The sequence below is a fragment of the Gavia stellata genome, chromosome 18 (assembly GCF_030936135.1).
Source record: "Gavia stellata isolate bGavSte3 chromosome 18, bGavSte3.hap2, whole genome shotgun sequence".
NCBI lineage: Eukaryota > Metazoa > Chordata > Aves > Gaviiformes > Gaviidae > Gavia > Gavia stellata.
In genome coordinates, this window is record NC_082611.1 from 6,240,006 (window position 1) to 6,258,080 (window position 18,075).

Genomic DNA, 18,075 nt, shown 5'->3' on the forward strand with positions numbered 1-18,075 from the left:
TGTGCAGAATGGTTATTCTACAAAGAATGTGTACACATGTGGTCAAGAGGGATGTACGTAGAGATGTGTTCATGTTTTGTGACTTCTTTTTGTGGGCTTTCACACCTCAGTCCATCTCTGTTTCTCTCTTCACCATCTCCCAGAAGAATAGAAGTCCTTAAATTAACTTTACTCCTTTTAAATCAGGGCGGAGACTCCTTGATTTAAAGCCTAGTGACTAAGAAAGATGGCAGGTGACAAACCCGTTTCCATTCTCTGATTCTTTTGCACTCTAATCACCAAATAACCCTTGTAGTTTTCCAATGAGCTGGATTACATCTGTATGGATCAGCATGTGCGTGTTCAAGTTGTTGTTATGACTGTGAAAAAGACATTTCCTTTAGGGGAAAAAAGCACAATCTCAGTGGCTGTATCTTAAGTGTCATTCTGCTTTTCCATCACCTGAGGATTTGAGCAGCTCTGCCACCCTGAAGTAATAAAATGAACATAGATTTGAAAGTATTTTTATATTTAGAGGCATTGATTCTAATATAATTTCTCTACAAATTAAAACTCTCCTTGAAAAAGATTAAACTGTCAGTGATAACATCTAGGTTCTTGTTATGTCTAAGAGGAATAAATGCTGAAGTTACAGAATTGTCTGGAGGCTTAGAAAGTAAGAGGGGGAATTAACGATATGAGAGAGAATGGATGAAAGTATTGGATAACACTTTTTTTGAATTGGAGGAAGTGGAATGAGTTGAATTAAGAGGTTTATGGCCAAAAAGAATACCCATTTAGTCTGATCTGCTATATAACACAAAAAATACAGTTTTAAGAGAAATCTCTACCCAGTGACTTGTGGTTGCTCCATAGCCTCTTTTTAATAAGATATCAAATATTGATTTAAAGATACTAAGCAATAGACAATGTATTGGTTTCCCTGGTTAGCCATCCCTATTAAAAATATATATTCTTTCCAGTTCACTGACTTCACTGTGAACTATTGGGTTCTCACTAGGCTTTTGCTTGCTGCATTAAAGAACCATCTAGTGTCAGATTTCCACCGAAGACCCTGATGAAATTGCTTCATCCTTCTCCATAGTAAATGAAATCGTTTGATTTCCATTCATTTCTCATTGTAAGATGTGTTTTTCAGACCATGAATCATTCATGGAAATCTTCTCACAACTTTCCTTAATTCTCAACAACGCCCTTACGCATGCACGCCTCACCTGGATGCGTTATCACTGTAGTGGTCTCATCAGTGCTGCATTCAGAGACAATATTTTTTCTCTAGTCCTACTCATAGGTACGTAAAGATTCTCGCTGTTCCTTTTTGTTTTCCTCCTCACAGCATTAAATTGGAGGTAACCCTTTAGTTATTAACCATGGCCAAAAGCCCTCCTCGCAGACATTGTTTTCCAGAAAGTACCTGCTGTATTGTATACCTGAGACTATATTCTGCACTTCAGGATGTCTCATGATGGATTTGAATTCATGTGGAATGATTGTGCCCAGTATAATCAGGTTTCTAAGCTATCTTTGTGGGCTTTGTTGTTTGCTGCAATTCTGCTTTTGTGTTATCTGCATATTTTAGTAAGAATTTACTGTTTTCTTATGTATTGTAGAGAATGTGTGCTGCATACAGTTGGCCAAGGAAGCAATTCTTATTGGAAGTAACTGGGAAAAGTCACAGTTTGTTCATCAGCTTTTGGTCCATTTAAAAACTGCCGTAGTCTGATTTTGCATCATGCTAGTTTTAAAAGAAAATGCGATTTTGATACCGAGGCAAATATTTTACAGAATTCCCATTCTGATATGTCAACACAGTTATCTTAATTAACTAGACTCGAAATCTCTTCGAGTCTATTTGACAAGACCTGTTTTCCATGAAATTGTGTTACTTGCTTTTTCTGATCTTTTCTTCTAATGGAGTTATGTATCAGTCCTGTCTTCCAAGTTAAGGGGATTCAGTTTGCTGCATTCTGGAAGCTTCATGAAAAGTGAACAAGGCAGCAGATAACTTGATCTGTATGAGGCTGGCTGGGTAATCTCATTTTTTGGTCTTCACAGTCTATTCACCAGCCAGTGCTGTCTCATTGCGACTGCAGTAAATGCAAAACGTGCAGATCAATACTGCCAATGGGTGATTAGTAATTTGCAGGCTTCAGTAAGTGAATTCATCCGATTCGAGGTTTTAAGTTGGAGAAGAAAGTAGAGGAGTGATTGCATGGGCTGAAATAACGGAAACGGGTATTTCCTTTCAAGTGAAACGTAAGCATTGTTGAGCTCTGTTAAGCAAGACGATGGCAGAGATTTGTACTCCTTTCACAGTGATTACAGAAAATAATATTTTGTTCTGAAATCACTAACATCAAATGTGCTTTTCCCTTATCACCTCTCTTGATCTTTTTTTTTGCTGTTAACCTGCTGGAGGATAAAAATGTATAAATGTATGCAAGTAAGATCTTCATTGTTATTCTTGAGGCCCCTTTTTGCTGGTTCAGTCAGATGGGTTCTGAGGTGCTCGTCTACTAATTCAATATCGGTTTCAGGCAGAAACTCCCTGGTTTCTGTCAGTACATCCCAGATGCATCAAAGACCAGTTGGGGGTTCTGCCTGTGAAAGCAACTTGGAATAAATGGCTTTAGCTCCCTCGGAGAACCTGTGTACCACTGAAGATTGCAGCTGAAGTAGCAGTAATTTTAAGGTATTAAAACTGCATTACAAACAAAACAGTAACTGAAATATGAAAAATGACCAAGTAATTGCTACAAAAGTCTAACGAAGGAAAAATGCATTCCTCCATAGCAAACGTGATCTGACCCCTGAAAGGCGGTGTGATTGTGCACTTAAGGATGCCATCTGAAAATCTGTAGTTAGTGAAGTACAGAAAGGCTGTCTTTCAGGTTTGCGCAAATAAAGTTGAAAAGATGCTTTCTTAACTGCAGCTAGGCTGTCTTTCCCAGTTATGCATGTGTTATCTAGTTAAAACTTTATGGGAACGAAGTAACTACGGCAGTGCAAGAGCACGTTGTGATAGCTGCTGTGTAAGGCTGAATTGTTCTCTCCTCAGTGGTTTGTTATACAAAGGCTGGAGAGCTGGTTTCCCACTGAGAAACATGAGAAAACTAGAATTTCGCCTCATTCACAATTTTCTTTCATAAAAATGTTGTGATTCATGTTGACGATGAGGAAAGTGATGCTAAAAATCAAAGCCTGAATTTTATACAGCAGGAAGTACTGTGTTTTGAATGAGGTTTTGTAGGGTTTTAACAGTTTATAGGTTGACCTGGCAGTCATAATTCTGGGGAAACTTGGCAGTAAAATTTGAAGTCATTGCCCTTTCACATCTCTGTGCAAAATGTGCTTGTCCCTCTCCAGTCCATTAGCATGGTGAAGTAAAACCAGTGAAATGAAATCAAACAGGAGACAGGACAGTTGTATTTCAGACTACTAAGTCATGCACTGATGTCCGGACAGTTTTGTGTCTTCCAAATATATCTCAAGGTAGATTCAAACTGGTTTTGGCTCAACTTTGTAGCAGTCTAAGCTTGAATAAAGAAGATGTGTTGTTGGAGATGAACTGATAGAAGGCAGGTTTAGCATGTTGACAGAGTAATTTTGTTAATGGGCCGGTGATCCCAGTGTGACGTTCCTGAGCATTTTCCCATGTCTTTGGTTCAAATTGCATTTAAGAAAAAAATGGATGAACAGTACTTGAAGCTTTGCAGGCAACCAAGAAGTATTTTCCCCGAGCAGAAGCCAAGAAAGTGTATTTAAGCAGATGGTTATACTGATGCAAGTCCCCCACGTGGACAACCTCCCATAGCACAAGGGGTATGAAATGGTGGGGGGTGTAGCTTATGTCACCTACAGAGGTGCAGCATAAATCGAAAAACCTGCCCTCATGTCAGAAATGTTTCTGTCTTTGTCATGGGAGTAGAAGAGTTTAAACTGGTTTAACTCTGAAACTTTTCTTGTCGTTCTTTCAAGGCTCAGATGGATCCCTTGTGCCGTCCGCACGGTGTGGATGGCTGCTCCTCCTCTCCCCTCTGCTCTGTCTTACCCTGCTACGTTACAGCTCGAAATTCCCCTTCGCAGCCCGGGAATTTATTCCCCTATGGAGACTTTCTGGGTCTCATCAGTACAATGGGTAAAGCAAAACCAAGTTACCAGCTCTTACTTTCTCAGGCCATATGTAACTAGTGAGGGGTATTGATTTAGTTTTGATGTGATGTAGTTTATAAATATGCATGAGGATTTAGGGTTATTTAACTGCGCTTTCTAATTCTCCTTGCATTGCTGACTCTTCTAGTCGAGGGTTTCTTTGTATGCACAGCAAGCTGCTCCATGACAGCCCTGTTCTCACTGGCTGGGACCTCCCTAATGTTCGTTAATCCCAAGTCTGTAGGAACTTCTAATGTTCAAGGAATAAAAGGACACAAAGTGACTCCCTTCTGCATGGGGACCAAGGGAGCAGAGCCCAGCTCCCTGAGGAGCTGGGTGAGGAAACCTGGGGCCAAAAGGCAATCGTCAGCAGGTGGGGAGGAGGAAGGAGATGGAGGAGACCTTTCCCATGCTCCTGGAGAAGGGGAAAAGAGCTCTTTTCATCAGCAATCCTACAACTTACTTAAATAAAGAAATTAACTTGATGAAATGAGGAAAAGGGAGGGAGAATCAAACATTTGCCTGTTTGTCCTGAGGAGCTGGAAGCAAATGTACCCTCTGAATCGATACTTGGATGCTTTAGATACTCAGGTCTCTTACTTGAGAAAGAGCAGAGCACACAAAAGAGGGTTCTGCATATTCAACACATTAAGTGAAACTGCAGTGACTCTTTCAGGTGAATAATGTAGGTAGCTACAAGGATAATTAAGAAAGCTATGTACATGTATATAAGTTTTAATGAGCTGTTGGAAGCTCCCTACTTGCTCTCTCACTTCTGCCTCTACCAAATTATCCATTACCAGAGAAATTTCCTCCTAGTACCTGGTTGGACATCGAGGTGGTATTGGGGAAGATCAGCTCTCCCCAGGGGCACGCTGTGTAATGACAAACACCGCATCGCTGTGAAGAGAAGTGACTGTGACCAAAAAAAAAAAATAAAAAAAATAATTGGCAAGTCTTCTCTAGCTCTTCTTCCCCTCGGTGTGTTGCAGGGGCATGTTTTGTTTTCCTCATTTTTACCTTCTGCTTGGCCAAAGCAGAAGGATTGTGGGAAGCGATAACCTCTCGCAGTGAGAGACTGCAGTGGAGCTTGTTTAACCTGGAGCATGTTTGCTATAAAACCCACTCAGACGCTGCCTGCCTGCTGAAGGAGACTGCCAGAAACGAGTCCTCCAAACCGTTTGTGTCTGTCACCGTTCCTATATGTAGTGAAGGGGAACTTGACTTGCTCTTTAAGTGGAACTGCTTCCAGCTGGAGGCAGGGAATCTGTTAACGATGGTGGGTTAGCTCTGCGGTGCGGCTGAGACCGAGGGTGCACGTTCATTCACTGAAAGGCAGCGGAGCTATTCAAGGTTTGTTTTGGAACCTGCCGGGTCGGAGTTATACATGCAAGGACATACAATAGTACTTTAATATGCACTAAATGACAGGATCAAAACGCCCTGGTGTACCTGAAGCCGTTAGGAAGTTTCAGCGTTGCAGTTAATCCTATCGTGGTTGACCTCAGCAACCAGCCTATGCAATGTGTTTGCTGTATAAGTACACGACATGACTGGCAGTTCTTGTCTCTTACTTTTCAGGCTTGTATGTGCTCAGCTGAACTTTGATGTGTCCTGCCATCTCATCAGATGATGAAAGCAGTGGTTTTTTACATGATTTTTAATTATTCATGTTTCTTTTTGTATAAGATACTATCTAAAAAAAAAATACCCCTAGAGGTTTTGCTCTTTGCTAATTGGATATATTAACTGGAAAATCTTATTGCATTGCAGTTTTGCTTTCCTTTCTGAAGTCTTGGAAGAGGGACCTTTGCTGTCATACTACACTCTGACTCTTCCCTTCCTGTTTGAGTACCGAGGGTCCCAGGCTAGCATAGCCCATTCGTGCTGCTTTTCTCCTCTGGGATCTCCCCTTACAGTCCCATCTGAATTCATTCCAGAGTAGAGCTTTACAGGGAAACACAGAATTATGGAGACATTAAAGCAAGATTTATAGAGCGTTGTTGGGAGGGAAAGCTTTGAGTGGTTCAGTATCTGGATTGGAGTAAATGCTGCAAGAAACCTCACTTCAGGTATCTTCTGTCTTTCTGGTCTGCTTGTACGGTATCTGTATGTGCATGTCGCATGCACAGTAAGAAAACAGAGCAGCAAAGAAGTAGGTTTGTTTTTTTTTTAAACTATGTGTACTTCTCTGGAAAAGCTAGGTTTGGTCTGACGTTTCTCAACGGTATTCTTAAGCAAAGGTGACTTCATTTGTATGGGAAAGTTGATAAAATGTTTTTTGAAATTCAGATCTATGAGAGACAGCGTTTTTCACCATGAAGTTAAGTCTTATCTCCAAAAAAGAATTTTTACAACTCAAACTATAAGCTCTTTGGGGCTGGTTTTGAAACCTATGTGCTTTTTTTATTCAGTGTCTTTATCAGGGGCTTTTGAACCATCACAGGTCTCTTCTGCACACTACCAGAGTGTAAATAATAGTAAGTTTTTATGGACTTTATTCTCTGGAAAGACAGGAGTCCTTGACTTGAAAAACCTAGTGTAGAAACCCTGGCATTCAAATCTCTAGGTGGTAACAAACTGTCCTAGAGCAGACTGTGATTTTCTTCCATTTCAGTAAAAGGAAGAACAGCAATTGAAAAGGACAGTGAATGTTTGAATGCATTTTTTCTCCTAGATTATCCCAACCCCATGCCATTCCATGTCTCGCTGTCCTGATTCTTAACCTTCTTGTCACGTTTGTTTGCATCCCAGACCTCGTCTGAATGCCTCACTCAATGCAAATTAGAGTCTCGCATCCTCCAGGGGATAATGGATTTGAAAGTGGGTATAGAGAAAAGATCTCCTTTTTAAAACTGTACCTGAAGGGCTTCGGCACCACTGGTGAGACATTTTATTTTATTACTCGTATTGCAGCAGTGCCCAAAATGTGTTACATGTTGTACCAAAAGATATGGTCTGGTGTTAGAGCAGTGTGATTAGGGTGATTAGAGCTTTTTTGTCTGCAATACATCCTAACTCCAACTGCCTTTCTGTCTCATTGCTAATTTGCTGTAGATGCTGCAGTAAAAGAGGGCCATAGGGAGGAATATCAATGAGTATGTATAGTGTGGCAGATCAGCTCAGGAAGGAAAAGAAAAGGCCCTGTAGAGGTCTTTGTGGGAGGAACGACTAGTCCAGGTGTTGGAGGTGGCATTACTGATGGAGCGGGGAAGGTAATGTGGGATTACTCATGTGAGGGTAAGGATCTGGAATCGGTTGTGCTGGTGGGAACTATAGAGGAGTTACTGGGGGTGAAGAGGCATAACTCAGACTAACACAGATTATCTTCCCCTCTGCAATTCTGGAAATGGCGAACATGGGTGTTCAGGAAGGCCGGAGAAGAAGGGTTGCCTGAATCAAGGCGTATGGACAAGAGGTCACATCACTGGGGCAAAGAGAAAGCTCTTCCTGTCTGGGGGAAGAAGGAGCAGGAGTTGGACTAAGACCTGGCTAAGAGAAGGATGAAAAGGTTGCCCAAGTGAATTTCTGCTGCCAGGTTACAGGGTTGTACGTGCTGCAGATGTACACACAAAGGTGATGGAGAGAGAAACGGAGAGGGAAAGAAGGTAGGGAACAGGCACGAGACCTGCTGGGAACAAGTGAGCCTTTGCCCAACATCCGACACCTTCTGGGTTTTTTTTTCCCCCAACTGTTTCTGATTTCGAGCATGTGCATACTGGCAAAGCTGTGAGGAGCAGGTGGTGGTTGCTGCTTATTTGTTAGCTTGCTTTGTCTCGTCTTTGCAATCCATTTTTGTTAATACAGCTCCTGTTCCAAGGGCTCTTGGTGTAGTTATCTTCTGTGACAGAGGGAGCTGGAGCTGGTCAGCATGCTGTGCTTTGTGCACTGGGTACAGAGGGAATTCTTTGGGATGCGGTTTACTTTGGGTTTTACTCTAATCACTTTAACAAGCCTGAGCATAGAAACAAAAAGAACAAAACCAAGAAACAGAATTTCCATTAAAATGGCATTTCCTGAGGTAGGATTAAGCTTTCTGAGACTGCCTTGTACGGGGTGCAGAAATGCCTCCTATATCCTTTTCTAGGAGAGAATTGAGTAACCAATTTATTTATTTTTTTTAGAAGCTGTTAAAGGAAAAATTAAATAAAGGTAGACCAGGAGAAGTTGCTCACTTTTTTAGCCAGGCTGACTCTAGGTAATAAGCTACTGCACAAGAGCTATAGATGGGGACATTGCATGTGCCTTTCAGGTGATAAATTCCAATTTTGCCTTCCCGCTGTTTTTTTGTTCTCCATCTTTGAGTCAAATTTCCAAGGGGCATTGATGCAGGACTAACGGCAGACAATTCTTGACGTAAATGCTATAACATTAACTGCAAACTGAAGATAAATACATTCAAAGACGACTTCTAATGATTTGTGACTTCTCTGCTTTCATAATTCAGTAAAAGCAACAGGGTATTTATTAGCTGTGTGCAAAGCCTGTGTGCGTGTGTGGCTGTGTTTACTCACAAATACCACATGTTTTCGGAGAAGCAAAACAGTAATTCCAGAAACCTGAAGCCTTGGGAGAGGAGTGCATTTCTGTTGCAGCTTGAACTGTGTAGAGGATCTGTGGTCGGGAGGAGGCACTGAATCCCAAGAATAAGCTTGCAGGTCCCCCAAAGCAGTGTCAGCCCTTCTAGCAGTGCAAGCATCAGAAACTCGGATTTTGCAGGAATTCAGTAGCTGGAGCCTGACACAGCGAGAGACTGGCCAGAGGCCTTGGGTAAGCTTTTGTCACAAACCGACGATGGGAGACAGTCACGGGTGGGACAGAGTAAGCAGCAACCCATGGTAGATCTGGACGCTGGGGTTTATTTTAGAACCAATGAAATCAGACATTTTACCCCATTTTGGTTTTTCACACAGTTTTTTGTTCACTCCCCCACGTCGGTGCTGCTTTCTCTCAGGCTCAACATCCCTTCCCTGCAGGGAGATCGCTGCTGGTGCGGGGAGGTTGGGCCGAAAGTCCTGTCTGCTCTCAGTCACCAGTCACAGTCCTTACTGGCCAAGGTCCCTGAGCATCCCCTGGCCTTCATCCCTGTGCACCTCTCTGATCTCCAGGGTCTTCCTCCACTTTCAGCATCTTTCCTCCAGCCAGGATCGTCATCTTCTTCTTTGCAGGCCCTCTTCTTTCTGGGACCACTTCTCTTTTTGAGAATCCCTCTTTTCAGCACCACCTTTCTTTCTGGAACCCCAGGCCCCTGGTTTTCCCCATCTAAATAGTCTAAATCATTGATCAGCTTCTGATCAGCCTCCTAAGCAGTGATTCTGTCTCATGTGTCTCTATCTTTGGAGGATTCAGGATGTGCTGCTTTTGTTTTAGTCCAGGTCTTACAAAATTTGCAACCAGGCTGTGGCTGCAGTGAGCAAGTAGCATCTTCTGCTCGAGAGTTCAAAAGTTCCATTTCGGACATTCGTCACGTGCATATACCCAATTATCTGCCCTGTGTTAGTGTTCACAGTTTAAGCTACTTTTTGCCTACAAGAGGTAGCAAGGGGAAGCAAGAGCACTCCCTGGCCAGTTGGACACTTTTCAAACAATCCCCTTCCACCACCCTCCACTTGATGCTTTATGCTTTATATCTGTATTTAAGAAACTTTCCCATTTGTCTCCTACAGATAGATGCAGTTTTATTTCGGATGTTCTTCCAAGGTAACTACTGACCCATTATTTGTTTAAAGCTGATACAATCTACTAAGCTCCTTAGATTGTTTCTATTTAAGTTCCTCGGTATTGAATAATGTGTCCCAGTCTGGAAACCTTGGAGATTTTTCTCTTAAGAAGTCAGCACGGAAACAAATTCCTTAGCTAAGAAAGCAGCAGTGTGTATTGCGTGTATTTGGGTGGCGCTCACTGTGTGCGAGAGTCGTACAAAGAAGAAATGGTCCTTTCGTTGAAGAGCTTCCAATCGTCAGCCTTTTCTCAGCAGGGGCAAGCACAATCTGTTGCATTGCAAGTGAGTAGCGATTAAACTCAGCTGTCCATATGCTCTGCCAGAATTTATTGTGCTGCTCAGAAATCACAATCTTTTAAGGTTGATAGACATCAAGACTATGAAAAAATAAGGCACCTAAGTACTTGTCAGCCTCATCTATGGGTTTTGACGACTTTGCTTTCAAATGCATTAAACAGGAGGAGTCTACGAGGATGTGAAGTCAGTTGAAAATCCTTGGCAGCGCTTGCTGACGTTGTATCCTGACAGTCATTGCCTCCTTGGGATGTATGAACTTCTTTTAATTTCATTAGTGACGTTAGATAAGTGTATTCACAACAGTTGAAACTATTCCCTTTGCTACCAGTTCTACCTTCTGATTAGAAATATCTGCTGTAGATGAATAGATCTTAAATGGAATTGTTAAGCACTGAACATTTCATCAAATGTAAAGTAGTCCACATGGTTTTCTGTACTTTATTCTTACCTGTGGGCCTGTGAAAGTGAGTCGAGTAGAGAGAAAAGCTTTTATAGCTCCTGGAGAAAGACATCCCTGAATTGGGACTGTGCAGTTTTCAAACAATCAGGAGGAGAGATGCCAGAATAAGTTCAGCCCTTTTCAAGGTGCTGTCACTGCCAGCTTTCATTGTTCTTCTAAACAACTCCTCTTCTAAAGGAAAAGTTTCTGGTTTTCAGAGATTAAAGCAATCCTGTCTTTATTCATTGCTTCGTCACTTGACTGATTCTTCCCTAATGGGGAGATTACTTAGGAATTTTTTTAAGCTATAATTTCAACATGTAGACCAACATAATGACTGTTTGCCGATAATAAAAAATGACGCATAGCATCAGCACAGTTATCTCCTGGGGTGTTTTTTTTTTTTTTCAAACTGGGAGATGGAAGTGGGAAGTAAGGCAGCAGCATCTGACTTAAGCTTGCACCTCTGTTCTAGATGGTGGATCGGCCCTGTTGCATATTCTCTTTTCCATAGTCTTTTGTCAGAAAGTTTATTGATAGCCAGAGTCTTACTAAGTAGTCCTGCCATGTCCCAGTGTGTGCTTAGAACATACTGTCTTAATGCAGTATTTGTGTGTTGCATCTGCGGTGGCTGTCTCGCATAATGACTACGTGATCGGGACAGAAGTGGTGGGATGGTTCTTCTCAGTGGACTGTGAGAGAGTTTCCTCTGTGCATACCCTGGGGCGTGTGTCTGGAAGGCTGAGCATAGTGCATCGAAACAACATTATTTCACAAATTGTAGAACGTATTAACATGTGGAGTCAACAAATCATCTCTGTAAAATGTCCGGTGCCCTTCTGAGAACACAAAAATGGTTTTGCTGCCTTAAGCACCAAATCAGCTAGTTAGCATCTTGCTTTCCAGGAATGAATAATTCACTGTACTACTAAGTGTCAACCAGACTTGGTTGCAATCAGTCAAGGTATTTATTGCTTCCTCCTAAATTGAGGCTCTGTGTACATTTTTCTGACAAATCTGAATTACTGACTCAATGTTATTCCTTGAAAGAAGAATCAATGAATGCCAGCAGCTTTCTCTAGTTCAAGTTATTTACTCTTCAGCATCTCCACAATTTCCAGTTTTTAAAGTATTGGGAGAAATAGGGGTAAAGAGGAGGTGCTGCTGAGAAACTAGCAGTAATGTGTCATCTTTGGTCTCTCAGACTCTGGCCATGATGTGCTGATAAGCAGAACGATCTACCAAGTTATCTACTGAATGAACCAGGACAGGGTGGCTTTCCAACAAAGGGGCTATCTAAAGATCATATATTGATTGCATCCCCCAAATGTCTCATATTTCTATATAAAGGCACCATGAGCTTAAGTAGATTTGGTCAATTCTTACGTTCAGGCCAAGTTTCCAAACCTGAAGCACACTTTTCATGCTTCTTGGAGAAACCAGGGATACATTACTGTTTGTTGCAAGACGCTTTTTAACTCTGTTAAGCAACACCTCCTTGCACGTGTTGGTTCAGCACAGAAGCAGCATCTGGAGCTGCTCCTGGGCAGTTGTTCTGGGAGTCCCAGCTCCTGTTCAAAGAGCATGGCTGTCTCTTCTGTACCACGCCTTTCAAATGCCACTGTTTGGTCTTCCTCATCAGTGGCCCTAGATTAGAAACGATCTTCTAAATGGGCAAATCTGGTTTAGGTCTTCTCTCCCAGCGCCCGAAACACCATTTTCCAGGTTTCTGTGGCAGAGCTGGAAAGACAAAATTCTGATCGGTAAGGCTAATGTATTGGGGGGGAGGGGGGGAAGAGCACTTGACAGGGAAAAACAGCGATCTACATTTTCCAGAGCTAAAGGGATTCCAGGAGGAGGTTGTCTGCTTTTTTCAGTCCCTGGTTTCTTACCAGCATTAGGGTTTCATTTCCTTCAAATGCTAGTGAGATTTTAATGCTGCTTTGCTGTCTGTTATATTTAGCAGTTTCCAGCCATGACTCTTCCTAGAGCCAACCTAACTCACTCCCAACCTTCAGAAATTCGGAAAAACACTCCAAACGATTGAAGTTGTGAGACCGTTTTGGCTGTCTAGTATTACATACACATGCAACTGATCCCTTTCATCAGAAATTGGCTCTGGCTTGCTTCCATGGAAAGCTTCCTGCGTTTATTTGAAAATCCATAGGATGTCAGTAAATATCCCGGAGACGTAATTAATGCTCTGCTTGGTGCAACTGTGCGGTCCAGTGGTGAGGAAGGTCATCTCTGAAGACATGTTTTCTTTTTGTTTCTACCACGGTGCTGCTAAGGAGCCTCAAACTGGAGACTGAATCTGTCCATACCTCTGCGCCCCTCACATACCGCGTCTTCAGGCTTTGTTATCTGTTTTTTGAGCTTTAGGTGGTAGTTTCTTGTGGGGTTTGTACAGGACCTAGCACACTGGGATCCCTGTCTCACTTGGTTTCTTTAGGCATTACTATAATACAAACCAGCAGCACTAATACTTTAGCTGTAGGAAGAAATGTGCTGGTTTGATGTGTGCTGTGTAGAATAAAGAGAAAGCTACTGCCCCTAGCCCAAAAATGTGAGTAGCATAGCAAATATGTTAGTGATCTCCCAGAAATGTTAAATGAGATGGGTTCTGCTACAGCCTTCGCATCACTGTGGGTGTTTAAGAGATTTGCCTGTCTCAGTGTAGCTTCAGACTGATGTACTCAGGAGCACTGGTGAGCCCAAAAATAAGGCTGAGTCCTAGTGCTGAGTTTTAGAGCATGGTTTTTCAAGGGGGCATGTTATAAAAAGAGAGGATAAATGGGCTGAAAGAGCTATAAGAGCTAAAGCACTGCAGCTTCATGGCAGGGCTTTATAGAAAGGCCAGAGAGATGTTCGAAAAGAGTAAATAACCTGCAAAATAAATAGACTAGCGCAGCATGGGTTAAAGTGGTCCCGGCAGGAAGGTAGCAGCAGTCTCCAGGTTTGCATGGCTTTCTTCCACACTGAGATCCTTCTGCTGTCTCGTGCTTTTGTGTGAGCGTCTGCAGTGCTGGAGCAGTATGAAAGCACAGGCAATCTCTGCGCTGCGTGCTGGAGCCAGCGTGGCGGTGGCAGCCAGGGCGAGGAGGCGTGATCTCTGCCTGACCTTGGCGCTGCAGCCAGCGAGGGAGATGGGGTCAGAACCACCCTTCACAGCTTGTCAGAAATACCGCGGTACCGGACTGCACAGGGAGAAGCAGGCTCCGCAGCTCTCATTTTAAGAGCATCCTTTTGCCAGCCAGCGTAAACCCCATTGCAAACTTTGGGGTTGAATCTCTTCCCTTGAAAGGCAAACATGAGAGTGAGGAGTGCCCTGACCTGTCTGGAAGACTCCTGAAATGCAAATAGCACGATAAATTAGATAGCTGGGTGCGGAAACAGGTTTGTAAATGCCAGTGTGTTGCTGGAGAGAATATATCTAATAAGCTGGTGTTACAGCTGTCTTCGTGCTCCCTCTGTTTGACATCTCCAAGATGCGGTGTGTGGTCCCAACCCCTCAGCTCTCTCCTAAATTTCTCTTGGGCAAGGCTGTGAGTGGGATTATTTTTTCTCTTGGTCCTACTGGCCTGTCTGTCAGGTCCAGGCTGTTTGTCTCAAACTCTCGGTGGAAAAGGGGTCACGAAGCCCCATTGCTGTGGGACTGCGGGATGCTGCTGCCCTCCCAGATGCTCCTGTAGGTCTCCTGAGCACCACGAGGCTTGGGCGGTAGGAGAACATGCATCACCTGCGCGGTATGTGGCCGAGGCTGTGAAGATCATGAACTCTGACTGCAGGGAACCTGCACAGCTAGGAAGGGTACCCAAGGCTTCCGTGCCTCAGGTTTCCCTAGTTCTCTGGAGTGAGCTCCTTGGGCCAGAGCAGCCCTTTGGGGGTTCCTGTGTCCTCCTGTGTTAGGGGATTCCTCCCACCCTCTCTTTGCCTGGGACATACAGATACAGGTATGATCTCCCTTTGTTTTTAACTTGTACTTATGCTGTGAAATAGTGACCCTATTGGGTCACCATATTGGTTGCTCAGAGTACAGGTATGAGGAACAACCGTACGCCCTTTATTTTTCCATCTGGGAAACAGCAGTGAGAGCATCTGTTGGTTTCCAGGTACATTGATGCTTTCCATGCCAGTTGCACTGCAATTCAAGGTTTCCAGTTGTGCAGTTTTAAAGGATATTTTTGGTGGAAGAGTCACGGAGGCATTAACCTCATATTCACCAGCGCATGGACCCCGTGCTCTTGACCAAAAGTGCTTTTGGAGATCACTCCCCATCTTCTCCCAGCTCTGAATTGCGCTTCCCCTTTGCCTGCATGACTGCCGGCATCCTGCCAGCCTCAGCTTTGGCTGCTTCTCCTCCGCGGTGGGGCCCATCTGCCTGGCACGGCCCTGGGAGCCAGCTGCCTGCTGGCAGAGGGGGAGCCAGCCTTGGGGACCGCAGGGGAGCCGCGAGCACCGCAGCCCTGCGCATCCCTGCCTGCGCCGCTGGACCCAGACACTGCTCACGGGCACCTTCGTCTCTGCGGGTGAGCACACCTCTTCCAGCCGCCTTCTCCTGCCCAGCTAACATCTAGAAAGTGAGGTTTTAAAGGAGAATTTCAGGATGGTCCCCACAAGAGGACACTGGAACAGCTGTGAGGTGTAGCCAGTATCGCTTACGAACATAAAAAGTGCCCAGCTGACATTTACCTGCGGTCTGTTCCGCCCAGAAGAGCATCTCTGACTGCAGCGATGGGAGATGCTTTTTTGGGAGAGCCCACAAACCTGGCCACGCTCCCCAGCACTCTCCCAGCAGCCCGAGACGCTGGAGGTTCACAGAATCACAGAATCACTAAGGTTGGAAAAGACCTGTAAGATCATCAAGTCCGACCATTACCAAAAAAAAAAAACCCCACCAAAAAAACACCACACAGCACCATGCCCATCAAGCCACGTCCCACAATGCCACGTCTACACGCTCCTTGAATACCTCCAGGGAGGGTGACTCCACCGCCTCCCTGGGCAGTCTATTCCATTGTGTTACCACTCTCTCAGTAAAGAATTTTTTCCTAATATCGAGTCTGAATCTCCCCTGGCGCAACTTGAGGCCATTTCCTCTTGTCCTGTCAAGAGGACAAGAGGGTTGCCCCCTGCCCTCCCCTGGCAGGGTCTGGTTACAGAGCTGTTGTCCATGGATTTGTCAAACCCTTTTTTGAACCAGTGCTGCATCTGTTGCCAGGCTCTGGGGCTGCAAGTTTCGGCAGTTCACTCCCTGCTGTGGGCAGAGGTGCTTTACAGTATGTGGATGGAGTATTTTCAATAAAAGATGTTTAGGAATGGGATCTTCTGGGGTCTCTTACCAGCAGTGACCAGCAATTCAGGATGCAGTTCCTCGGTCTCTGCTCTGGCTTGCATGAAAAAAACCCACAGAAATTTCTAGCACATCTTTAATGAAAATGAAATTATAAAATTGGGATAATACCTACCTCATGCTGCTCTTGAGGGTTAATTAATGTTTACAAAATCACTTTAGGTCCTGAGATTTAATTGAAAGAAAAATATTACCATATAAAATGCCTTTTTATGCAGGCGGTGCTATAGGGTTTCAGCTGGGCAGAGTGCCGTGGAAGCCAGCATTAGCACATGGTTTACTACTTTTATGGTCGTGAGGTTTCCTGTAGTTTATATGAAAATTGTCTCTCTGAAATCACAAATGTAACATCAGTGTTTTCCTCTCACTTTGAAAGAATATTAATTTGCTATCTTAGGATTTGACTGACTGTTTAAACTGCTATAAATGCAACTCACCTCTGAGAAAAAAATATAAAATGAAATATCTGTTCACTTGCTTGGGATGAGCTGATACAACTCGCTAATGACTCCACCATTGGAGTCATACGGACGTTGCTGGCTCGTACGAGTAATAAATTAGGCTAGTACTGGGTGTCCTGCTGTAGTTTAAGGGTGTATCTGTGTGTTCATTATAATCTCCTGCTATCAAGAGGTTTAAAATACAGCTATAAAACTTCGTTTCTGGAGTTAAATTTAACTGTGGAGGGTCAGCCAGGGAGCAGGCTCTGTTGAATGGGGTTTTTTGTGGGTTTGGTGGATTTTTGGAAAAGAGTAGCAAGAGAAGGAGAAGCAATACTGGGTTTGGCCGACTTCAACTGTTGGAATAAAACATTGTCACTGCATGCGTGTCCCTTTTTCTGCTGTAACCTTTTTTTGTCTTCAAACAAAGAGTGGTACAGGTTGGGTGGACTTGGAGGTTGGATCAGTTACTCAATCTGCTGCTGTTGTTTCTGCCATGCAGGGTGACTATGACCCCAGCAGAACCAAAGTTCTCCATTTCAGCATGAACCCAGCGAGCTTGGCCAAGCAGCAGCGCAAGGAGGAGCAGCAGCAGCTCCAGGAGGAGTGTGAAAGGCTGAGGGAGCTGGTGAGGGTGCTCGAAGGAGGCGGCTCCATCCCTGGGAATTTGGAAGGAGTTGGGAGTTTTCAGTCACCACAAGAAATTGCAGGTAGGCTGCTGGCTTCTGGTCATGAAGATGCACTTACTCATCCGTACTGCCAGAGGAACTGACTGCAGAAGCAGATGGAGACGTTGCACACAGTGTGCTTGATGGAACGGTTATAAGGAAAATGAAAAAAGCTGGGCTGATGCAGGAGAGAGTGAATGTGTGGTGGCAATCCTGTGGCAGTTTGGTACAGGGAGTAGGTGGTAAGGATAAATAATAATAATCCATATCATTTGCTCATGATAAATGAAATACCAATACAACAGCCTTCATAGGCTGGTGCTGCCGATGGAGTAAAAGGAAATATTTCCTTCCTTTCAGGGCTGGTTTAGCCCTTGAGGTAGTACAGACAGCAGGAAATAACTTTCATAGCTGCAGGGAAGCAAGTGGTTGAAATCTTTTCAGACCTGGCTTAAAACAAATTAATATTGTTTATCAGTGTATATGTGCCCCATTAATCACAGCTGCATTCAATACCCCATGAAAATAGAGTACATCTTTCACTGAGCTAAATACATTTCACAGAATCTGTGGCTCTCCTCCAGTACAGCCTGTCTTCCCTTCACATACCTCAACGAGACTTTTTAGTACAGTAACCCCAAATTCAAGACTTCCAGACATGCTCTCAGACTCTGTAAATCAAGGTAAGGATATCAATAAAACGTGACCCATCACCCACAACACTGCGAGGGGACCAGGCAGAGTCGAGTCATGCCGCAGAGCCCAAGAGATCTTAGTGCTGTAACTCTCTCGCATGTACCTTGCCCTCAAAATATTTTTGTTAGAGAAGAGAAAAATAAAAGAGAGCTGAAGGTCCATGTGGAGCTAACTTCTTGTGTTCCAGCAGCACCTACATGGTCAGTGTCCGGAGGTCAGGGTCCTCCCTCGGATGAGGCTAAGAGGGCAGAGCTTTCCTCGAAAGCCGTGTGTGCTGGAGACTTGAAACCCACAAAATGGCAGAGCCC

General features: G+C 43.9%; 1 protein-coding gene across 1 annotated transcript in view; it reads left to right on the forward strand.

Annotated features, from left to right (window-relative positions):
- Nucleotides 1-18,075, forward strand: part of MAD1L1 (mitotic arrest deficient 1 like 1) — a 373,028-nt gene that overhangs the window by 233,161 nt on the left and 121,792 nt on the right. Inside the window, exon 16 of the mRNA XM_059826248.1 lies at nt 16,906-17,113. Coding sequence (XP_059682231.1) covers nt 16,906-17,113 — 208 coding nt within the window. The remainder of the gene's footprint in view (nt 1-16,905; nt 17,114-18,075) is intronic.